Below are 22,709 nucleotides of genomic sequence, written 5' to 3'. Positions count from 1 at the left end.
TTTATTTGAATGAAGAAGAACTAGTAAAATTTTCATTTCACAAGAATTCAGGTCATAGATATACACAATTATCCAACAGCCTGCAGTTGCAGACATACCCCCGAGGCAAGAACCAAGGAACAGATGTACATAGTCTCAGTTGCAGCCTTAGTCTCTATCTTGTACCAAATTGTTGATCATCTTGGCAAGAGGAACAGTTCCCTTTGTCATGATCTCCAATCTTGAGGTATTGGAAGCATGTGAGAAGAGCGACAAGCCGAAGAACAATAGGTCCGGGAGAAACAGCCTGGAAGACAAGAATCCATGCCAGTAATGCGGTTGCAGATCAAAGAATGCATCAAAGAACCTTCTAGTAGCTTCTAAATCGAGCTTCAGCAGAATATCCATTCCAAAACAGAAGAACTCCCTCTGTCTACGCCGTTCAATAGGCCATAAGTCTCTCCATACCTCAGCAGAGAGTTGATCTCCTCTCAGACTGTTCTTACTCGATGAACCACCGAGATATCTCACAATGGCGTTTGCAACTATTGGTGCGGCTGCAAGAGTCCTAGCCACCATGTAACCGGTTGAAGGATGAACCATTCCCGCTGTACCACCAATCCCAACAACACGCTGAGGTAAAACCGGTAAAGGACCACCCATAGGGATCACACAACGCTCATCTTCCTCAATCCGCTTCACATTGATCCCCAGATGTTTCAGCCTAGCAACCATTCTTTCTTGGATATCTTCCATCCGCAAACCGGGTCTAGCAACAAGAGACGTTTCTTCAAGAAATATTCGGTTGGAAGAAAACGGCATCGCATACAAGAACGTCGGGATCTTGCTGTTCCGTTCTTTAAGCTCTGGATATGAGTCCAGATGACTATCTCTCCAATCCATGAACACCATTTTGTCTACATCGAATGGGTGACCATCAACTTCAGCCACGATCCCATAAGCTACTTGATACCCGGGGTTATACGGTTTGTCATACTGAACCAAGCATCGGGAAAACCCGGTTGCATCAAGAACCACTGAAGCCTGAATCTTTACACCGTCACTGCAAACCACAGTGGAGTTTGCCTCCTCGTGAATCACGTTAGTGACTTTCGACTGATGAAACTTAACACCGTTGGTTATACATTTCTGAAGCATTTTGGATTTGAGCTGTTTCCGGTTAACTCTCCCATAAGGCCGGCTTAAATCCTTCTTGACACCTTCATCGATATAGACAACAGCACCGGACCAAGTGGTGTCAAGGCAATCGAGCAAGTCCATAGCCTCAAACTCGTCAACCCAAACTCCATAGTTGTTAGGCCATATGAGCTTCGGAGAAGGATCAATGGAACAAACAGAGAGTCCAGCCTCGGAAACCTGCTGAGCCACGGCTAAACCAGCAGGGCCACCACCGACAATAGCCAAATCAACAACTTTATTCACAGAAGCATCATACAAGGGAAGCTCAAAGTCAAGATTCTCCTTCTTAGTTTCAGGAACAAGATCCAAAAGAGCACTGCTACTACTACTACTACCAATTTTGATTGCCCTTTTCTTCACACCAAGCTTAACCCTTGAAGGATTTGGATTATTAGTGGCGAGTCTCTCAAACCCATGAAACTGAGGGATGAAAAACTCGAGCTTGTTGGGCGTTTTCAACAGAGTGTCCATCGAATTCGAAGAAAATAGTATAACAGAGACAAAGAAAAACCTTAACTTTCAGATAATTCAGGATCACCGAGAGTTAAATGTCTGAGCAGAAGGATTACGAGACCTACATGAATAAAGAGAAAAGGGAGTTTTTAATCCAAAGTTGCAATAGATGAAGGAAGACGAAGAAGAGAAAAAAATGAACGAACACCACAAAGACTTACCCAGAAGCAGTAGCTTCATATAGATTAGAGATGGAGACTATTATCTTCCCAGAGAGAGAGAGAGAAAATTGAGTCTCTGTGTTTTTGTGGTTTGAGTAATCTGGTGGGGCCGTCCACCCATTATGACTAAAATCTGTGTGTTATCTTTAAAAAGCTTTCGGTTTTCTGACTCTGGTTTACATTTGTCAATTTGTCATCAGTCATTACCACCAGGCCCGGCTTAGAGTCATTACCAACAACGCATTTCTAACATGGACCTACCTTTTTTATATAAGTTTCTTTAACTAAAAGAATAATTGTAAAAGGGACCCAAATCTGAAGATATATCATCTAACATAGAGAAGCAAGGTTTTGAAAAATGAAGTTGATTGTGTACTACCCCTTAACTCACGCACTAAAATCATATATCTTGAGAGTTTGATGCTTTAGTCACTACCTTTATTTTTAGCAGTTAAATAGTTCGAAATTTCGATACACTTTTGTATCCTAGGTTGATTGCGACTACGAATTCCTTTTTTTCTTTTCCAAATCTGAAGATAAAGACTTATGAAAAGATTTATATAGATCAAAACTCCATAGACTCCAAAAACATTAATGTATAAATAAACAATTGTAACAAGTAAAATAAAACTAAAACACAAGAGAAAAGAGACAAAATCACACATTGAAAAAAACTACATATGATCTTCTCAAACTTATTACTACGAACTTTAAGCTGAAATGATAACGTTTAATAGAAATCCCTTTTTTTATACACCCCACCTATTAGTATTTTCCAGGAAAAGATCAAAAGCCTGAATCTTTTATACACAAACGTGTCCTACGTTATGATTGATGCAGCAAAACCTGCGTAGTTTTCAGTAAACAAAGATGATAATGTCAGATCTGAATATTCACTGAGACTGGAGGCAAATGGAAGGACCATTGTTCTCACCTGTTACCTAACTACTCGCTCCCGAGGTTGTCGTAACTGAAACCTTCAGATATGGTCTCCAATCTCTTGTTGTCTCCTGCAAAAAACACTTAGTTACCATTATTATTACCAATCCATTGGATTAGAGAAAAAGGAAAGATGAAACAAATACTTTCTTCTTCTTTCTTTTTTCAACAAAGCCTCAAAAGTTCTCACCTTGATATTCTCCCCTATCGCACGAGTCCAGGAAATTTTCAGAATCAGGCACAAGGAAGGGTGATTTATCGTAGCTCTCCAGAATCTCTGAAATCAACATGAAGCTTATGATTACATACAATGAATCCTATTAGCTGTTAGCTGGCTCTTATACTAGTAAACCACCATTAACTTGGTTCTATATGCATGCTAAGACGTACAAACACCGAGACAGAAGGGAGTATATGAGATAGAGAAGGACCTGAGCTCTGGGAAAAATCAGCTGTCAAATCAGAGAGGCTGAAGTTCCGAGGAATTTGACCTAAGAAGCCAAAAGTAGAAGCTTCTGCATCAAGAAGTGGATCACCGAGGGGCTGGTTGTTGGACTCGTTGCTGAAAGATGGGATCGAAGTATCTCCAACTGTGGCATGTCCTTCGAGGGCATTCCGTTCACCACCATAAATGTAAGAAGCAGGGTTTGTAAAAGCAGTCTCAGACTTGATCATTCCTCCATTCATTCCTTGCATCATTGGTATGTTTGTGGTCTGTGCTGAGAGCATATTCGGAGATGCATCAACTCTCCTAGCATGGGTTGAAATGTTCACAGAAGAGGCCACATTTGTATTGAGTGTTGAAGAGCCATTGAGGTATGCATTAGACAGACTCGAAGCCATAGGGTGATGTGCACCTCCAGACTTCAAAGATTGATTAGTGTGCTCAGTGGCATAGCATAACTGTTTCTGATTCACTGTTAAGACAATCGTTGTCAGTATCACAGATTAGTTATCCAAAACTAAAAATTTCCCGTCAATTTCCAACCAGAAGAACAAAAAAAATTAATCAGGTCGGTAGCTGTGACATACAAGGATAACTAATCGAAATTTCACAGAAGAAAAAAGTTCATACGACAAGCAATAAACAGACACTAAAAATAAACATGAAAATCCATCTCACTCCAAACAAATCTTACTTGATTGAATATGAGAACCATTTGTATTTTGGACGGAACTAATACCACTTGGATGCATCTGCTGCATGTGGTGAACCTGCTGCTCAAGTAGCTTGTTGAATTCCATAATCTGGTGTTTCACCATGAGCCTAAGATAGTAAGCCTTGAAAAATTCCCGATTCTCTTCTTCAAGCTTCTGCCAAACTGTAAACCAAAATGGAAAACATGGTATTCCTGAAATCATCCCCATCTTTATTACAATTACGGATCAAAATACATTTTCTCTCATATCTCATGACCTCTTATTGTTATATAATAATGTTGTCAGCCCTTTTTTATGCTTCTTATAAGTATTCAAGCTAAGCACTTCCTAACTGGGTTCTGACTAGTAAGATCTATTAAGTGAAATTATCCCAACCAATTCGTACAGAAAAATCCAGTTTTAAGCAACACGAATAAAATCATTGAAACGTGATTTTGGCTAGGGATGGGCTGAATTGGAAAATAGATTATCTTTACACCATTTAGTCAAAGTATTGGATCCAGAAAGTATAACCACCAATGAACAAGGATTACACAATCAGATGCAAATTGATATGAAAAAGCGGATAACTGATATGGCTACCTAGTTCTGTGAACCCAGGCTCGATTTTGGCCTGCTCCAGTAAAGTTTCCACGACTTCTTTCTGATTCATGTAAAGTTGAAGGCATCGTTCTATAAGGTTTTGAACCTGAAATGGGATAACAACAGGCAAAAGTAAGTTTATTGCTTAAGGTTGGACAGAAAGTTGGAGGAGAATAAGAGATACAAAGATTCAGTTCAGTCATAGATTTACACAACGAAGCTGAAGGCCTTTGATATCATCAAGTATGATGCTTTCGATATCAGAGGGTGTCACATGTTTCTAGTTAAAAGCTCTCGAGCTATTTTTGACTATCAAAGATTTTCCTCCAATACATTATTAAAAAGACAAAAAAATGAATACATATGTCTCAATTCTACAATTTCGTTAGGTTCTTTCCAAAATATGAAGAAGGCAGCAAGGAAAACAAAAACACTCTCTCAATAGCTAAGAAATAGGTGGCAAAAACAACATCTATGAACCTCAATATAACAAGAGAAGGAAAAGAAATTTAATTGTCAAAATTGACATTGTGGTTCAATATGCAAAGGAAGATAAACTCAAAACCCTTTGTTTGTTATGATAATTACCAGTTGTATATCTTGGCGTGAGACCCTTCTCACTGTTCCACTTGACATCTCTGAGAGTTTTGTAAAACAGAGCTTGTTCCTGTCAGGTAGAAGCAGTATTAGAATATGTACCAAAGAGATTGTACATGGGAAAACGAGTAGAAACAAGGTTCTTTCTCAGACTGGGATTCGAAGTGAGAGCCCAGAGAAAACTAATACCATATTTTCACAATACTTTTGGCGACCTCAGAAATATAGTTGTGTCCTAACATCAAACAAAGTAACAAACAATCAATGGAGACATTTCGTGGAAAAAGATCTTTTTTTATATTTCCACATGGCCAAAGGCAGTTTTCTGTTCAATCAAAGATTATAAAACCTTGGTGGCAAAAACTCAACAACAAGGACAAAAAAGACAAAAACAGATTCTATTACCAAACAGAACTCAATGGTAGATGGTCGTAAGAGGTAAACCATTGGAAAGACATAAACTGCAACCAGTAAAGCTAATTTCCCCAGAAATAAGATTAAAAATCAAAACTTTATCGATCAAAAACAATGAAAGCCTCCAATTTTTCCTCAACCAATTCCAACACTTTCAATCGATTTTCGTCTTCAAATACAACCGGATCAAATCAAATTAAACCCAAACCCAAAAAAAAAAAAAAACTAGTTTAAAAGAACATGCGACAAGCATACCATCAAAACGATCAGAAAAATACGAAAAGACACAGCTTAACAAAATCGGTACCTTGGTCGCTAATCCGAGATGAATCGTGGAGAGAAAGGAGAAATAAAGGGGGAGAGAGAACCTAACCTCACTTTGATCGTGGATCAATTCTTTACATTTCCTTTTTTCCATTTGATTTTACTAATTTATTTTAATTACATTACACATTCCGGCTCGGGAGCTCAGGAAGCTGCCACGTGTAGACTGTGTGACTATGGTGGATCCCATACAGAGTTATCTGATCTTTTCTTGGCAGTCAAAATTTTTATTTTTTATTATTTTGGTTCAACGAGAACAAGATGATATAGCCGAAGATTAGAGCCGTGCTCACATTATAATATAAGAAACATAGGCCTAGGATCTATTTTTTGAGATAAATTTAAGAACATTTTCTTTACAAAATTTACATATACATAACTTTTAGTTTTTTAATTTATTTTTAATAGGTTCAATATTATTGGTTAGCATTTTTCAAATGAAAATAAGAATAAAGAGAATCTCCTTGAAAGAAAAAATAAATAAAATAAAGAAATAAAATATTATAATATTAGGATAAACAGTTTCTTGAATTTTCTATTGTTGTAGTTTAACCTTTTTAACGTTCACCAAATTCATTAAGTTTTGATATTTGTATTTTTTGTCTTTTGCTTAATTTTTTCATTTGTAATTATTTCTATTAAGACTTTATCTTAAATTACAACCAAAATATTATAAAATTATGTTTAAACTTATAAGTGTCACCAAACATATAAAAAACTAAAAAATATTAGATTTTAAAACTAAATTCTTGTTTGTACTTTTTATTTATTTTGTTAAATAAAAATATTAATTTTTACTGAATATTTTTGTTTCCTGATATCCATTGTTGTGAACATTTATTTTTTTAATGTATTTAGAACATTTTATTTTTATTGATGTGTTTTTAATATGATGCAAAATTTGTACATTCTAACAAATTCTCATCATTAGAATTCTCTAGAATAGATTAAGAACACTAACATTTAAAATTAAAAAAACTATTTTATTATCATCGTCTCTGGCTAGTATTTACGTAAGCATGGCTCTGCCGAAGATGATAATATTTATTTTTAATTTGTGCTGAGATTAAAGAAAATCATATTTTACCAAAATTTATAATTAAATTGTTTTGATGCGTAAACATAATTTTTCAGTAGTGTTTTAAAGTTTTAAACACCATCGATGATGAGATTCACGTGAAATATTGGCATCTTCTATAATAAAAAACGCAAAAAAAAATATAATTTTTATGTTGCAAGGATTTACGTATTATGCTATTTTTTATAGAAAATTTGAAAAGATAAACAAAAATAGAAAAAGTATTTTTACCAAGAAAAAACATAGAAAGAGTATATTTAAAGTTACAAATTTAAGATATTTTATAACCTTGCACATATGTATATTCCAAAACTGGTTGGTGTAGGTGGTGTTCTTAATAAAAAAATGGGTGATAAACTGGCTGGTATTCTTAATGAAAAAAAAATGGTGAGATATTCAATAGCATTTCTGATATATTCGTTTTTTATGTATCTAATAATCTGGCCGGTGCTCTTGTAATGCATGGGACAGAATAAAATAATCTACAAAAACTCTATGTACGTTACAATAATCTTCTTGTTTGTGAATAAATCTTTGATAATTTCTGTTAGGCAATATCTTTATCAGTTCAAATCGACTCGTATTTCATATTCGAATTGTCAAGTATATAATACATTAATACATATAGGAGAAGTTACAGTATTCTTAACGAAAAACATGTATTCACCTGTTGTTAAGTGAGTTCTCTATTTGCTTGTATAACTTTGATATGTATGTTGCTACAATTTAATCATTGCACATACCAATGATTCTATTTACTTCTTATGAGACTACTACACAAGGAGACACAATGGAGATTTGTTTGTAACAAAATTAAAGATATTCAATACACAAATCTACATGAGTGAGTATTCTCAAAACATTAACTTTTCAAACCATAATCCATTGTTCTACCAAGAAAGAAAGAATAAGAACTTTGATTTAGTCATGCTTCTTCAACCCAAACTTTCCACTTGGGATTCGACTGAGAAAACCAGAATCAAGCTTCTTGTAGTGACTATGAAACTTCATGAGCATAGAATCAACAAAACCATCAACTTCGTCTTCATATCTCTCATACAGAACCGGCATTGTGTGAGCCCCCACAAACCCTTCACAGAGAAAATGCATCCCTTAAAAAAAGTCATCTTATAAACTCAATTCCCAATCTCTAATAAGAAATACTCACCAATATACAAAACAGTTAGGAAATTGCAACAGCTCCCGACTATTGCAGCAGCCCATAGTCCAATCACAGCCTAAAAATGATGTAAAATGCAGATTCTATAAACATTATCTAAGGACTAAACAAGAAAATGCGGGAAATGAAATGGAAGCAAAAGCTACGCACCATGAGGAACTGTTTCAAATTTCCTCTACAAGCCAAGTCCTGAAGAAACAACAAACCACGGTTAACCTCTGTTCCAATGGTCACACCGACATCCGCAAAGAAATCTTTCGGAAGAACAAGGCGAGGCACTCTAGACTGTGAGCTGTTTTGAGACATGAATAAGCTTATTTTTAGATTGCAATCACAAGGAACCATGGATATAACAAGAAGAAGTTAAAAAGACCAAAATTACCGGTTTAGAAACCCTGAGGCATTACACCAAACGAATTGTGTGATCATACCAAGCAAGAGACCATAACAAACGAGCGACAGGAAATGGAAATTGATCCACTCGAAAAGCACCCAAATTGCAGTAGCTCCCATCAGAAAACTTGCAGAGATCTTCTTGTTCCTCCATAACAACACATCAGCAGCTGAGAAAATTCATCAAGCCTTAATTAAAAACAAACCAAACCAGTCACACATATGTATGTATGTGTATCTTTGAATCCTTACATTTGCCACCGCCTAGGATATGATGAATTGGCTTCTCGCGACCAAACAAACGATTGAAACGAGAAGCGACGGTATCTTCCTGTTCGAAGAAAGAAACGTTTTTCTTCTTTTGAACTGTCTCAGCGAAGTTATCTACCAAATCGCCGAGAACATCCTCTACAATATTCTTCTCAGGCATGATTCTGAAACACAATTCAATCTGAGATCCTCAACTTGTTCTATACTCAAGCAGAGCTAAACCCAGAACTTGAAACTATATAAAAATCGAATCTTTCGACAATTTCTTCCGACCAATAATGACACACTTGCCCTAAACCCAAAACTCTTCAAGTACCCAATTTTTTTTACCAGTTCGTTGGCGATGATTACAATGATATGAGACTCAGATCTTATTATTTGGCGAGTAATACGAGAACAAAAACCGAGAAAACTGAAGAGCAGAAACGAGATACAGTTGAAGATGAGTAAGAATAAACCTGGAGGTATTGGAGAAAAGGAAGCTGGTTCTGTGAATTTCACACAACAACAAAAAAAAAGTTGGTTTCTTTTTGTAGATTCTGAAAGATGAATCACAAAGAAAGATAGGAGGGTGGAAGTGTAAAGCAAGCGATGGGATTGGTCGGGACGAATAATTGTGAAAGGCTTCCTCCTTTTAAATAATGTGGAGTTTAGTGTTTGTGTGTGGATGGGACTCATCTTTCCCACGTGCTACTCGTGACAATGTCCATATAGGGAAGAATATTCAACCGTTATTCAACCGTTACAATTCCCATGGAAGATTGGAAGGTAAAATCATTGTTGATAATTTTAGAAGAAAATTGGACAACCAATTTTTTTGTCTTCCTTTTTAGTGAAATAAACTGCCACTAGTATGGTTGTAAAACGTAATTCTAATACCATTAATATACCTTTCTTTCTTATCATAGATTTAGATTATTCTTCAAATTGTGCGTTTATCTAAGTGCTTACGAAGAAATATCACAGCTTCATTCATACACTTTCTTATCTTAGACCATTTGTGACTAACTTAAAAATTCCACCATGCTAAAGTCTATATATTCGTATACCAAAAAACCTAAATTTTGGTTCAAACCCAAATATGATCAAGAAAGATCACAAAGCCACTAATAAAAATCAATGGAACACAAAAGTCAAATCATACCAAACTATAATTAACAACACAAGTAATCAATTTTCCGACTGAGAGAGAACATACATATTTTGCAATCACAAAAATAAATCAAAGAGCAATATATGTTACCTTTTTTTAATGAAAAAACATGTTACCATTCTCATCTTTCTTCTAATCTTTAGTTTTAACTTCTTCCCATCCATTGGGATTACGATTTTGAATAGTTAAGAAATTTAAGTTGATTCTGGTTTTTGATTATTTGGATTTGACAATGGAGTATTTTTGTACAAAGTAGAGTCATTCGAGGGATTTCAGTGTTTTACGAAATGTCCAAAACTAGATTATAAACAGTAGTTAGATTAGCGAGTTTTATTTGACTTTAATTAATTTTATTAATACAGCTGGCGAGTATTTAATCTAAAATCTAAAAAGACAAACTTTTCGACAGTTTGAGCTACAGATATGATTATCTATGCAACTTTTTTTACGGCTTCTATTTTTACTTTGAAAGTATATAAATCAATTTAAGAGACGATGATTTTTTACTAAAAAAAAAAACTTGTGATTTTAGTGACGATGTTTCGAAATTTTACAAATATGCCAAACTCATATTTTCTCAAATCGGCCCCTAACAACATTTTCACAAATTGACCCGAAGCACATGCTTCATACCGAGGCCCGGTTCTGCCCTAAGCAATAGCTTGTGTTATATGTCAAGACGCTCCAGATTGATTCTAGTCGCAGAGCTTTTGATGAGTTCCTTACGTGCATCGACCTGACACAGACAGAACACAACATTGCAGCATGACTTTTGCCAGACAATAATTGTCTTTCTTTTTAATCAACTAATGAGAATGGAGCTTATCCCTGAGATGAAAATATCTGAGTCTGTGGCAATTCACTGGCTTACCCGAGCACCCATAAGAGATGAGAAGACCATATTCGTTTCTGCTGCATCATCAACAACTAGTTGCTTCAAAATCCTTGTATCTGGATTCATTGTTGTCTCCCATAACTGCTCAGGCATCATCTCACCCAAACCTGCAGGTGCAGAAAAAAAAGAAGGAAGATTACCGAATAATACCGTTGCGTCATCGTGAAACCAAATGTTGAGGCAAATCTAGATTTGGTTATGTAATAACTCAGAGTATTGTATAACTAAACCAGAACAACTATTATCAATTAACTTGTCACAGCTATTTATTCTTGGACACAAGACATGTACGTTAAGTTCCTAGAACATATTCACGACGTGAAAAGCCATAAGACCACAAAAATGGGTTTCGCTCAGGCATTACCTTTGAACCTCTGAATATTGTAGGATGCGTTTCCAGGGAACGAAGCAATAATGTTTTGAAGAGCTGCATCATCATAGCAATAGTGCTCCTGCTTCCCCCTCTCAACCTGGTCGTTTTCAAAGATAAAACTAGCTTTAGAAAAAAACATTCCCGTAATTCTGAAGCACAATAACAACAGAAGATCATAAATGCTAAGAACTTACCTTGAAAAGGGGTGGAACACCAACGTATATGCATCCTGCGTCAAACAAGGCCCTCTGCAGAAAAAAAATTCATTAATTTCACCTAATTCTACCAGCACAAATATATATCCAACTAAAGTAATACCTGATATCTGAAGAAAAAGGTCAACAAAAGTGTCCTGATATGTGCACCATCAACATCTGCATCTGTTAAGATGATAATTTTATGGTAACGCAAATTCTCCTTGTTAAAATCTTCTCCCTGTAATAGATTATCACGTTAGTTTGCCAAAAATACCGAAAAGAAAGAAAAAAAAAAACAAATAAGATATGAACAAGGATATTTCACCTTCACTCCAAGACCAAGGCCAAGAATTAGATTTTGAATTTCTTCGTTCTTATACATGGCTGCTTCATCCTTTCTCTCAATATTCAAAATTTTACCCCTTAAAGGAAGAATCGCCTGCATAGATCCAATATACTGTGTTACGCACTAACAAACTAGAAGCAGAACCCACTGTTTCTACTGTACTATATGCTTAAACTTTCCTCAAAAATTATAATGGCAAAACCCATATGATACTGTGTTGACCAGTGAATGAATCTCCAATTTTGCATACGACACACTCAAATCCCGAAACAGCCTAAATCATCGAAAATTTGTTTTTTACCTTTACTCTCATCTTATTGACATTAAAAAATAATATTGATACTGCTCTGATACCCAGTCAATGTCTTTTTAAGGATAAAAAGAGGGCTGCTAGACTCTTACATCTGCTTACTCAAAAGACGCCAACCAGAATTTTACTAGCATTAAACTTTGCATGTATTTCACACACGGGCAGAAAATTAACTCTCTCAAGTATCAGCCAGGAGCACCTCATAGAATGAATAATTGAATATTATTTGCTTTATATATCTAAGGAAACAAAAAAGTCCCTTTCTACCCCTCCCTGATTTCTTGTCTAGTGACTCAATGAGCACGATGATTTATTACCTGGAAACGTCTGTCACGACCCTGTTTTGCGCTGCCACCAGCAGAATCTCCTTCGACTATGAAAATCTCTGGTAATATAGGAAAAAGATGTTAATAGTTGATCAACTCTGACATCTTACAAGTTAAAAGCTATAACAAGTATATAATGACAGCCTCTTGTTTCCTTTCCTATCCTCTCACTTTGAGTCTTAGAAGATCAAATGTTTGACAAATTTATAGTAATCTATACTATATAATTTAAATTTCATCAACTTATATTCATGTTCTGATTTTCAAAGACAAGGCACTTCCACGCTGGCTAATGCATACCAGATTCTTCAGGATCTGTAGATGAGCAATCTGCCAGCTTCCCAGGAAGTGAGGATGACTTCAAAATGCTTTTTGATCTGACCAACTCCCTAGCCCTCTTAGCAGCCAGAGCAGCCTATAAAGAAAAAGAGTCAACAGGGACAATTCACGGTTATTTGGTTAAAATTAGTAACTGGATGCACTGAAATAGGCGGAGCATAGACGAGACACATAATCACAGAATACGCTAATCACAGCTATCAAAGAAATGATTCTTAAGGAATAAAACACACATCTGTGCGTTCGAGTGCATATGTGTATGTGAATATGTGAAAGTATGAGCATGTATATCAATGCTATACCTTGTACGCATTCAAGGATTTGGAAACAATGCTTTCAAGTACATCTGGATGCAATTCCAAGTACTCCGTGAGGTACTCCTGGACTGATTGGTCAACAATTTTTCTCACCTCTGGATTTCCTAGTCTTGTCTTTTAATGATTAGGGGGCAAAAAAAAAATATTAATATGAGCAACAGAATACAAGAAAACGTTATGACCTGCTTGAATACCTTTGTTTGACCTTCAAACTCAGGATCAGGGACCTTGACTGAGACAATGCAGGTCAATCCCTCCCTAACATGTTCCCCACTTAAGCTAATGTCCTTCTCCTGAAAACAATTACACCTTAATAAGCAACCATTTAAGGAATGCCTCCCTAAAACTGGTCAAGATAAATGCTTAAATGATGCAAAAGCAACCTCTATAACTGGCATGTTTCACAGTTCAACCACGTATAAGTACATGTTCATTGTCCGTAAAGCATGCAGAAGTGAGAACGTATAGCAGCAGAGCCTATTAACTGCAGATGTACGAGTGGTCCAATTCAGTCTAAGTCCACGGAAATGATAGCTATTCTTGACCTACACTATCTAAGATGACTCTTTAACCACAATTATCCTGTGCAGATTTTATAATAAAAGAGGGAAAGAACAGGGGGAAAAAGACTCTAAACCTCTAAGGGTGGACATATAAAGAACGGAAAAACGCAGTTCGTTACTGATACCACACCTTGATAACCTTTAACTTTTTTGAAAGGGTATTTAGAGTTCTCGTTAATGAAGCCTTCACACCTTCTATATGTGTCCCACCATCAATGGTGCGAATACTATTGGCGTATCCCAGCATCATGTCAGAATAGGCATCTGAGCACCTGGTACCATTACGTGACTATAAATTTAGATCGTGCCATGATATACGCATTCTCATCCAAAATAAGTGCAGCATATACAGCCATCATCTCCGCATACATTACATCAATTGATGTCCAGTTTACAGATAGAGTAAACTATATAATCAGTCAGCCTAAATGTTCAAGTATGCCTTTTTACGGTAAACACAAGTAGATTATATCTGTTCATCATATAAGCCGAGTTAGATATTAGAGACGTATATAGAATGAAAGTAGCATACCACTGAAGTGCAATGTCAACGATGGTGCCATTTATTTCTTTCCGGAAACCCAGCACATCATGGAGCGGTTTCTGAACAAAAGAGCAGATAATTAATTTTTACAAGATGACAGATAGTAATTAGGATGGCGTATAACACCAGACCTAAATGCATAAGAGCTAACTTAATAGAGACTGAATTGACACAAGTCTCATACTCATGCTAAGACAGAGCCCTAAAGACTAAACCCTTTCGACTTTAAATTCTAGAATCACTGATAGGCGAATATTTGAGAGACCTTATACAACTATAACAAGGGATCCACAGTGCAAGCTCACCTTATCAGTATTTAGCCAGCTAACATATTCAGTTAATCCTCCAGAATAAAAATATTCACTATACAGGTCCCTTTCTGGATCATCATCCTCTTTTTTAAGAGAGATTGTAACCTGCATTCATTTATATGAACCACTTGATTATGGAATAAGAACAGTACAACATTAGCTTCTGCCGAATGAGAACTGATTAAAACGGGCAGGTTAGGAATCTCCATGAACATGAAGCAAAAAATTCAAATATTAACGTAATAATTAAAAGAAGTTATCATGGCTGCCCTGGTTTTATGTCATAAATTGATACCTTTGGATTTAGAAAAGCAAGCTCCCTAATTCGTCCAGCGATAGTGTTATGGTCAAACTGAATCGCAGTCGTGAATACTGAAAAATCAGTTTAGATCAGTTAGTCATCACATCCTATCTTTGGAATTGGAAGGGTATAATAGGTAATTATAGAAAACAGGCAACACCTTCTTTATCAGGCCAAAACCTGATGCATGTCCCTTGAGTCCCACTTGACTCTGGTGGGAGAACATGGCATGTAAGTGTTGTTATGGGCTTTCCACGAGAATACTTCTGCTGAAACTCCATCCCATCTCTGCGAACAATAACCTCCAATGCCTGTGAAGTGCGAGCTCCTTCATTAGTTATATGAATTATTCTAGTAGGATCTTGATGTCTAGCCAAATATAACCGTTGTTTTTAGTGGAAAGTATTTGAAATTGATAACCCCAGCACTTCTTAAGGAACCATTCTAGGATCTTTCTGATATGATACGAGGTTCAGAAATAAGAAATAACCTAGCGTAACCTTCTTATCAGATCCAACGTGCAGGATTTAACTATCATAGGAATATTTACAACCCAATAAACCAGGCACATGCGATTTTCAATTTAGCGGAGGGGAAAAGAAAACATGTTAGAACAAACCTCTGACAAAGCATTCACAACCGATAAACCTACACCATGCAATCCACCAGACACGCTGTATCCGCTACTCTTGCCACCAAACTTACCCCCTGCGTGTAAGACCTGCACAAATAAAAGAATGACTGATTATTTGCATGTCGAAGACAGGATAACAAAACAAAAAATACGTGTGGTTTTACATTAAGACCAACATAGACGGCTCTACACAATAGATAGCTGAGTTTCCAAAAATTAAAAACTAGAATCATCTGCCTGAAAAGATAATAGAGATTTTCAAGTAGTAATACCGTAAGGACAGTCTCCAAAGCAGATTTTCTTGTCGCGGGATGCAAGTCTGTAGGTATCTGCAAGAAAGCTGTATATGAATAAAAATGACAAAAAAGTGTTCTTTAGCTGGATCTCCTGTCCTATATAAATTCTGGGATGAAATAAAAATATATGAGATTTCAAAAACCGTAAATGAAAATAAGAGAGCATGATTAACATATATTGTTTACTCTCAGTGCACAGTGGATATAAAACTGGACTCTTTGGAAAATTATAACTAGGAATACCAAACTGGCACCTCCTAGGCTTGATTATGGAATGCAATGGCTAATACTTAATTGTTCTTTTGCATACCATCTTGAAAAAGTACAATCCATGTTTTCAGATATAAAAATACACGAGGATGTGTAAGTGGAAAAAAATCACATACCCCACGTCCATTGTCTGCAACGCTGACTGAATCATCTGCATGTAAAACAACGTCGATCTTTGAAGCAAAACCAGCTTGAGCCTCGTCAATTGCATTGTCAAGTATCTCATAAACCTAAGCAAAAAAATATGTATTGAAAAGGGTAAAATTATAACAAGTTGAAAGGAGCCAGTAAGGACCAAGAGAGTTTGAAGAAAAAATGGCATCTACCAGATGATGCAAACCACGAGATCCAGTGCTACCAATATACATTCCAGGTCTTTTCCTGACAGGGTCTAAGCCTTCCAGCACCTAATGCATCATAAGAATTGAATACACAACAGGTCATCAACAACTACAGCAGAAACCAAAGGATTAGTAGGAATTTCAACAACTATAGCAGAGAACACTGTTCCGATTGTATGGGTATCCAAGAATAAAGCAGCAGGTCATCATCTGAGTAAAGCAAGAACAAGGAACAAATCATTATAGGAATTACTTGAATGTGCTCGGAACTGTAATCCTTTGAGGTGGAGCTTTCTTGGAGAGCGTCTGTGTCCATGGTCGATGACATAAAGGACCTAGGTGAGACCGCATTTCTTAGAACAAGTCTTCGACTCAAAACCTTGGCTAACTGAATCTTTATCCTGAAAACAAGAGATAATTATTTAGATACCAAAGGAAGAATAGCTATACAATCAATTTTTTTTGCTCTACACTATGGAAGAGAATCACATAGCCGAATACTGACTAAAATCAATTAGATACCAAGTGAAGAATAGTTATACAATTAAGTTTGCTCTACACTATGGAAGACAATCACATAGAAGAATTGTGATTAAAATCAATTAGAATCGAAAAAGACTACTAAGTGAGGATAAGACTTTCTGGGCAACATTCAGAAAACAAAAGCCCTGAACGTATCCAAATACGCAAGAAAGCAATTGACTTCACTTTCAATTCTCGATTTCGATTGCTTGGGAACTTCCAGAAAACCGCAAAAAGTCATATTTTCTGAGCATCGGAAGCTAACTGTTATGCTGTTCCAATTCATTTACCGCCTAGTTAAAGTTTCCGCGGAAACCAAAACGGAAAAGTAAAAGAGGAGAGGAGCCAAAACCTGGGTGTTGAAGATGAGAAAGATGAAGAGTGACGGTGAATTAAAGGACATAGAGAGTGAGAGGAGAGACGAGGACGACAAGCCATGAGACGAAAACAGTGGTGAAGATAAGGAGTTCTCTGAAGAAGAGCCATGGAGACGAGAGCTGTTTTTTCTGCTTCAAACAATGTTGTTACGGGTCTCCATATCGGGCCGAGTTGCTCGAACACACCCGACCCGGCCCAAAGTTTTTGGAGCGAACAGTTCAACATTCTAGTAAATCTTTCAATAGAGAGAAAGATATAAACTTTCTTGCTGACAATTTCTCTTTTAAAAATGTATGAATATAATTTTGGGTTTCTTTGGTGTATTCAGTTAAGTAAACAATACTATTGGTTTTTATCTGAATTTTGTATAGCTTTGATATGTTGGGAGAAAACGAACTTAAAACCGAAATTAATAACTCGATTCTTTTTGGTTCTTTTGAAGTTAGTGAACACAACAAAGTGACAAGAACAATGGTCAATGCCAATGGCATCTCATCTCCCAACGAAAAAAACTCAAAGAATCTAATACAATGCGATATATATCACCTTACATATATTTATAGGTATATAAATATGTCCATAAATTAGATACAAAAAATGATTTAAGAGAAAAATCTCAATCTCTAAAAGGTACTGTATATAATGTCAAAGTTTCATCAGTTCCTCAGAGCCATTAGATAGTAAGTAAAACAGACATAAGGTAAGGAGTCTCAGAGCTCATCTAAACCTGCGTTTAGTCTCTCCATAAGCAACCACCCCGAGCACGGTTATACTGTACCCGCCAATTCCCATCACCGTGACAGGGTTTCGAAATAGCAGGATTGAGATCACAACCGCAACCGCTCCTTTAGCGTTTCCAAGAACCTGGAACATTGAACATGATCCAATTTAGCACCTCTACTAGTCTTGTAAAACTGTTGAAATGTTTTTTATTCAGTTTGTTACCTGGAGGGTAAGCGCGCTTGTGTGCTTGGTTACAAGAAAGTTTAACAAATTGGCTGAATAAGCCATTACAGAGTTAAGCAGAAGAAGTATCCACATGTACTTATGTTGTCTTCCGAGGGATAGAGTCACACTCATCACATCTGGTTCCATAACAATTGTGACAGGTAGAAGAGCTATAACCGCTATTGGGGACATGTACAGCATCAAATTCATTGAATTCAACTTTTCTCTGCAAAGGGAATTTAGAGACAGGTCAAAACTCTAAAATGAGCATTACTCAGCTGGGTTCTGATTCATGTGAGTAAATGTAACAGCAAAGCAAATGATTTTATTAACGGAATTACCCCTCCGAAGAAAGTAAGATGCCTTGAAGAACAGATTTAAAAGCTCTTGCTGCAGTAGCACTAATGCACATAATGAATCCAAACCAGTGAAAACCTGGCTCACCCTGTGACCAAAAGCAAGTTGACCCAGATCATTGTTCAATTCCATGTCAAAATAATAAGAAAAAAGATCATTGATCATTCATTTAGTTAATATAGACATCAAAGAATCAACAAACAACATGACAAAATCGAACATTAGATAAAAGGCCTTGCAAGAGAAACAAATATCTCACAGCACACTGCTGATTGTGAAAATTGGAAATAGTTACAAGACGAAATTCTCAAACTTTAAATAACACAGAACTCGAATAGCGCAGCCGATTAGAGACTAATATAAAGGATGAAGCTTTAGATAACACAGGACTCAGAATTGTGCTTTCCCGGGAAAATTGAATGAAACGTATACTAAACGTAAATGTAAAAAATAATGAAACAAAGCTAAACTTTTTGGGATTCAGACACACGCGTGGAACACAAACAATCATCTTTCATGCTCTAAACTGACAAAGGATCCTGACATCACAGAATCTACAAACACATTTCCCAAAATCTCGAACCCAAAAACCGCCAAAATCAAAATCAAACATCCAAAAACGTTGAGAATTTCAGAGAAACGAAAATCGTACCCCACTGGCGATAACGACACCGGTAACGACGGGGACGAGAGCACAATAAGTGACCCAAGCTTCTCTCTTAAAGGTCATGAGATAAGCGAATAGCGCGGTGAAAAACGGCGTCGTAGCACCGACGGCTTGATTAAACGAGACGGGAAGATAACGGAGGGAGACGTTGCCGCCGACGACGGAGGCACAAAAGACGATGCTGAGAGTCGCTACTTTCATGAACTGAGTGCGAGATTTGAGGTATTGGAGAGGGACGAGCTTGAGGAAGACGATGGAGACGTAGCTGAGGATTGCGCACGCGGACATGTGACACATTGTGAGAAAAATCGGGAATTTGAACCCGTAATTGGAGAGGAGGAACTTGTTGAGGAGAAGAACACCGATGTTGGAGGTGTACCAGAGGATGATTAAGGATGATATGAAGAGCGTTTGTTTCTTCGGAGATGATGAAGAAGACGACATTTCTGATTTCTGATCTGGGTTCTTCTTGTTCATCCTCGTCGTCGAGATCGAAAATTTTGGTTGGATTTTTTTTATAGGAGTCACACGAAAGAAACGAGAGAAATTTTAGCTCCTTACCTCGAGCATGGGACGACAAAGAAGAAGCCTTTTTATTTTCACAAGGAAAAACTTTGTTTGCGCCTTGTTTGGTAAACTTAATTAATGCAGAATTAAATTGGAAAATATATACATTGGAATTGACTGATCCATTTTGATATATAAGTAAGGAGTTTTAAAACTATGTAAATATGCAGTTATTAAATTAACAATTTTTATTTATTTTTTTGGTTACAATGATCTTAATACAAAGGAAAGAAAAAATCATCGCAGATGTATCTACTTTGATTCCTTTCTCAAATTAGGTAAGAAATTCGGTTTCTTGACCAAATAAAAATTGGTCCAAACTCTAGATTTATTTTCTATTACGACTAGGGTTTCAATTGTTATAAATGCAATCTTTGTGTTTAAAATATAACTCTTACGTATTTAGTTGCAGATATCATTCTTAGTTTTTTTTACCGTACTCGAGTTTTTCACATAAAGATTTGACTGTAATTCTATAAACGCAATCTAAAATCTAGTATAGATTACAATATTAAGGTTATGATTTCATGTAATAGGTAACAAACACATTATTCCCTGGTTTAAAATATATCAACGTAAGCATAAACGCATAAACGTAAGCATAAACGCATACAAACAAAAATTAGATAAATCCTGGTTCGGTAAGTTAGTCGGGAAAAAAATTCTGGTTCGGTAAGTGTTAAAATTCGAACCAATTTTCTTTCTGTTATATAAAATTGGACCGGGCCCGCCAGAAAGCTGATCTGACGAGGGACGACGAAGTTTCAAAGAATTTACATCAGCAACAAAAATTGACGCGTCGCGCTCGCGCGTGTGTAAACCGTATCTCACAATTACGATTACACCCCTCAGCGAGTACAGTTACCATTTGGTTCTTATGTGGTGATTTCGTAATTACCTCGAATCTAAAATCCCAAATATCTGTCTATATACAGTATCTGACGAGGCTAAACATGATCCAAAATTCCCAAATTTCGCAGACAAATTTCCACTAGTGTGTGATCTCTCTGAAAGCTTTATTCGCCATGTCTGGTTACCCTCCATCGAGCCAAGGTTACGGCGGTTACGGCGGAAACCCACCACCGCCTCAACCTTACGGATCCTCCGGCACCAATCCTCCACCGCACGGATCCTCACCGTACGCTGTTCCGTACGGCGCGCAACCTCCACCGTCCTCCTCGCCATACGGTGCACCACCGTCCGCCCCATACGCGTCTCCTGCCGGAGATCATAAGCCGCATAAAGACAAACCTCACGGCGCTTACGGATCTCCCGGTGGTTACGGTGCTAATCCATCGTCTGGACATTCGGATTACGGTGGTTACGGAGCCCCGACGACGGGGCATGGAGGTTACGGAGCTCCTCCTCCGCAGGGTTCTTATGGAAGCCCGTTTGCGTCTCTGGTCCCGTCTGCGTTTCCTCCGGGAACGGATCCGAACATCGTGGCTTGCTTCCAGGCCGCGGATCGGGATAATAGCGGCTTCATCGACGACAAGGAGCTTCAGGGTGCTCTCTCTTCGTATAATCAGAGCTTCAGCATTAGAACTGTTCATCTCCTTATGTATCTCTTCACCAACAGCAACGTCAGGAAGATCGGTGAGTTTCTTGATCCGAGAGATTCTCCCCAGTTTCAATCAAGAAAACTTTCGTTGATTGTTATAGTCTGAATCTTGGTCATAGTGAAATTTGCTCTCTGAGAAGGTTCCCAGTGTCTTAATTTCACCATTTAGGTTTGAGATTCTTTTGGCACCTCGAAAGATGGCAACTTTTAGAATTTTCCTCTGCAAATTGTATGGTTTGACTTTGATCATTGGTACTTAAAACAACCATCTTTTAGTTCAACTTGATGCCAAATCCTCTAGTTACAATATATTAATTCAACTTGATGCTATAAAACAATTATCTGTTAGTTCTGAGTATATACTGATTTAAAAAATTCCATATTGCAGGACCAAAAGAGTTTAGTTCACTTTTCTATAGTCTTCAGAGTTGGAGGGTAAGTCTTTGATGAAATTGTTGGTTGATTATAACATATCAAGAATAATCTTGGAGTTAAACTCGTGTCGTTTTGTTTGGTGTTTGGTTTGTGGATTTGGTTTTCAGTCCATCTTTGAGAGGTTTGATAAGGACAGAAGCGGCAGAATCGATACAAACGAGCTGAGAGATGCACTCTTGAGCCTTGGGTTTTCGGTGTCTCCTGTGGTTTTGGATCTGCTCGTTTCAAAGTTTGACAAAAGCGGAGGAAGGAATAGGGCTATCGAATATGACAATTTCATCGAGTATGTTCATTCGTTTCAACCCCTTGACTAAATATATAGTCTTTCTTTGCTCTGTAAAAAGATGAATTTCGTACTGATGATTCTGGTTTTTCGATTGATGCAGGTGCTGTTTGACTGTAAAGGTAAGCTGTTTTCATTGCTAGGGTCACATCCTTAAGAGACTTGGAACCAAATTATTTTTTACAATATGTTGAATGTGTGTTTTGTGTATTGATGTTTGATGAAATATGGTTGCAGGGACTGACTGAGAAGTTCAAGGAGAAGGATACGGCGTTATCAGGCTCAGCTACTTTCAATTACGAGACCTTCATGCTCACTGTTCTACCATTCCTCGTCGCTTGAGTTTGATAGCTTCAAATTCACTTTTCTTTCGTTGCCGTATGAGCTTTTGGATTTTTTAGTTGATTTTCGACTTTTGTTTTACCTATCTCCTCGTTGCTTCTGTAGACGTGGCTCTCCTCCATATGAGCAAAAACATTGTTAAACAAGTCTTGTGTAATAAATATACCTCCATATGGCCAGGTTTCTTTCTCTGATGCATCACGAATGTGTAAGTTTAACCTTTTTATCGACTAGTATAGTAATGTCTAAATTTCTCTTCTTTTTTCTTACAAATATTGTATGTAAATCATACTGTATGTATTTAATTTAGTAAAATATATCAATTTACATGATAATAACTTG

At 36.9% G+C, this 22,709-nt stretch overlaps 6 protein-coding genes across 10 annotated transcripts; 1 reads left to right on the top strand and 5 right to left on the bottom strand.

The window, feature by feature from the left end:
* Positions 1-12: 12 nt before the first annotated feature.
* Positions 13-1,965, bottom strand: LOC18023796 (lycopene beta cyclase, chloroplastic). Its single transcript, XM_006407529.2, has 2 exons — positions 1,854-1,965; positions 13-1,753 (listed from the first exon to the last, which is right to left on the bottom strand). The coding sequence occupies exon 2, from the start codon at positions 1,648-1,650 to the stop codon at positions 148-150; it is 1,503 nt and encodes a 500-aa protein (XP_006407592.1). The 5' UTR covers positions 1,651-1,753; positions 1,854-1,965; the 3' UTR covers positions 13-147.
* Positions 1,966-2,406: 441 nt separating this feature from the next.
* On the bottom strand, positions 2,407-5,955 carry LOC18023795. Of its 5 annotated transcripts, none has more exons than XM_024159993.1 (8): positions 5,920-5,955; positions 5,124-5,202; positions 4,536-4,641; positions 3,932-4,114; positions 3,224-3,709; positions 2,983-3,069; positions 2,788-2,863; positions 2,407-2,699 (listed from the first exon to the last, which is right to left on the bottom strand). In XM_024159993.1, exons 2-7 carry the CDS (start codon positions 5,169-5,171, stop codon positions 2,799-2,801), a joined length of 975 nt encoding a protein of 324 aa, XP_024015761.1. In that variant the 5' UTR covers positions 5,172-5,202; positions 5,920-5,955; the 3' UTR covers positions 2,407-2,699; positions 2,788-2,798. The 5 variants fall into 5 exon arrangements, with proteins under 5 accessions (XP_024015761.1, XP_006407591.1, XP_024015759.1 ...); XM_006407528.2 differs by having other exon boundaries at positions 5,854-5,938; XM_024159991.1 differs by lacking the exon at positions 5,920-5,955 and adding an exon at positions 5,538-5,556.
* Positions 5,956-7,681: 1,726 nt separating this feature from the next.
* Positions 7,682-9,393, bottom strand: LOC18023794 (reticulon-like protein B8). Its single transcript, XM_006407526.2, has 6 exons — positions 9,250-9,393; positions 8,774-8,955; positions 8,511-8,691; positions 8,279-8,420; positions 8,117-8,186; positions 7,682-8,039 (listed from the first exon to the last, which is right to left on the bottom strand). The coding sequence occupies exons 2-6, from the start codon at positions 8,949-8,951 to the stop codon at positions 7,870-7,872; spliced, it is 741 nt and encodes a 246-aa protein (XP_006407589.1). The 5' UTR covers positions 8,952-8,955; positions 9,250-9,393; the 3' UTR covers positions 7,682-7,869.
* A 1,050-nt stretch (positions 9,394-10,443) lies between these two features.
* LOC18023793 (DNA gyrase subunit B, chloroplastic) lies at positions 10,444-17,315 on the bottom strand. Its single transcript, XM_006407525.2, has 21 exons — positions 17,182-17,315; positions 16,561-16,708; positions 16,293-16,373; positions 16,083-16,196; positions 15,673-15,729; positions 15,386-15,487; positions 14,927-15,077; positions 14,761-14,837; positions 14,460-14,570; positions 14,143-14,213; positions 13,741-13,882; positions 13,242-13,340; positions 13,033-13,161; positions 12,692-12,806; positions 12,383-12,450; positions 11,735-11,848; positions 11,531-11,647; positions 11,407-11,460; positions 11,204-11,309; positions 10,816-10,946; positions 10,444-10,680 (listed from the first exon to the last, which is right to left on the bottom strand). The coding sequence occupies exons 1-21, from the start codon at positions 17,313-17,315 to the stop codon at positions 10,612-10,614; spliced, it is 2,190 nt and encodes a 729-aa protein (XP_006407588.1). The 3' UTR covers positions 10,444-10,611.
* A 430-nt stretch (positions 17,316-17,745) lies between these two features.
* LOC18023792 (probable sugar phosphate/phosphate translocator At3g10290) lies at positions 17,746-19,737 on the bottom strand. Its single transcript, XM_006407524.2, has 4 exons — positions 19,165-19,737; positions 18,497-18,600; positions 18,153-18,381; positions 17,746-18,071 (listed from the first exon to the last, which is right to left on the bottom strand). Exons 1-4 carry the CDS (start codon positions 19,654-19,656, stop codon positions 17,925-17,927), a joined length of 972 nt encoding a protein of 323 aa, XP_006407587.1. The 5' UTR covers positions 19,657-19,737; the 3' UTR covers positions 17,746-17,924.
* Positions 19,738-20,697: 960 nt separating this feature from the next.
* On the top strand, positions 20,698-22,617 carry LOC18023791 (probable calcium-binding protein CML49). Its single transcript, XM_006407523.2, has 5 exons — positions 20,698-21,342; positions 21,696-21,742; positions 21,850-22,025; positions 22,129-22,147; positions 22,263-22,617. Exons 1-5 carry the CDS (start codon positions 20,772-20,774, stop codon positions 22,365-22,367), a joined length of 918 nt encoding a protein of 305 aa, XP_006407586.1. The 5' UTR covers positions 20,698-20,771; the 3' UTR covers positions 22,368-22,617.
* Positions 22,618-22,709: the final 92 nt, after the last annotated feature.

This window comes from Eutrema salsugineum, unplaced genomic scaffold (genome assembly GCF_000478725.1).
Source record: "Eutrema salsugineum unplaced genomic scaffold, Eutsalg1_0 scaffold_13, whole genome shotgun sequence".
Classification (NCBI taxonomy): Eukaryota; Viridiplantae; Streptophyta; class Magnoliopsida; order Brassicales; family Brassicaceae; genus Eutrema; species Eutrema salsugineum.
Note: the sequence above shows the minus strand (reverse complement) of the source record. Positions and strands in the feature narration are given on the sequence as shown.

Excerpts from the sequence above, each read along its gene's own strand:
- LOC18023793 (XM_006407525.2), bottom strand. The coding sequence starts at position 17,315 with ATGGCTCTTCTTCAGAGAACTCCTTATCTTCACCACTGTTTTCGTCTC. Across the intron at positions 16,709-17,181 it reads TTCTCATCTTCAACACCCAG|GATAAAGATTCAGTTAGCCA; the intron begins GTTTTGGCTCCT and ends TCTTGTTTTCAG. Across the intron at positions 16,197-16,292 it reads CTCGTGGTTTGCATCATCTG|GTTTATGAGATACTTGACAA; the intron begins GTAGATGCCATT and ends TTTTTTGCTTAG.
- LOC18023795 (XM_024159993.1), bottom strand. The coding sequence starts at position 5,171 with ATGTCAAGTGGAACAGTGAGAAGGGTCTCACGCCAAGATATACAACTG. Across the intron at positions 3,710-3,931 it reads TGGTTCTCATATTCAATCAA|TGAATCAGAAACAGTTATGC; the intron begins GTAAGATTTGTT and ends TTGTCTTAACAG. Across the intron at positions 3,070-3,223 it reads TGATTTTTCCCAGAGCTCAG|AGATTCTGGAGAGCTACGAT; the intron begins GTCCTTCTCTAT and ends TGTTGATTTCAG.
- LOC18023794 (XM_006407526.2), bottom strand. The coding sequence starts at position 8,951 with ATGCCTGAGAAGAATATTGTAGAGGATGTTCTCGGCGATTTGGTAGAT. Across the intron at positions 8,692-8,773 it reads TATCCTAGGCGGTGGCAAAT|CTGCTGATGTGTTGTTATGG; the intron begins GTAAGGATTCAA and ends GAATTTTCTCAG. Across the intron at positions 8,187-8,278 it reads ATTTGAAACAGTTCCTCATG|GCTGTGATTGGACTATGGGC; the intron begins GTGCGTAGCTTT and ends CATCATTTTTAG.
- LOC18023791 (XM_006407523.2), top strand. The coding sequence starts at position 20,772 with ATGTCTGGTTACCCTCCATCGAGCCAAGGTTACGGCGGTTACGGCGGA. Across the intron at positions 21,343-21,695 it reads CAGCAACGTCAGGAAGATCG|GACCAAAAGAGTTTAGTTCA; the intron begins GTGAGTTTCTTG and ends TCCATATTGCAG. Across the intron at positions 21,743-21,849 it reads ATAGTCTTCAGAGTTGGAGG|TCCATCTTTGAGAGGTTTGA; the intron begins GTAAGTCTTTGA and ends TTTGGTTTTCAG.
- LOC18023796 (XM_006407529.2), bottom strand. The coding sequence starts at position 1,650 with ATGGACACTCTGTTGAAAACGCCCAACAAGCTCGAGTTTTTCATCCCT.
- LOC18023792 (XM_006407524.2), bottom strand. The coding sequence starts at position 19,656 with ATGAACAAGAAGAACCCAGATCAGAAATCAGAAATGTCGTCTTCTTCA. Across the intron at positions 18,601-19,164 it reads GTGTCGTTATCGCCAGTGGG|GGTGAGCCAGGTTTTCACTG; the intron begins GTACGATTTTCG and ends TTTTGGTCACAG. Across the intron at positions 18,072-18,152 it reads CAAGCGCGCTTACCCTCCAG|GTTCTTGGAAACGCTAAAGG; the intron begins GTAACAAACTGA and ends TCAATGTTCCAG.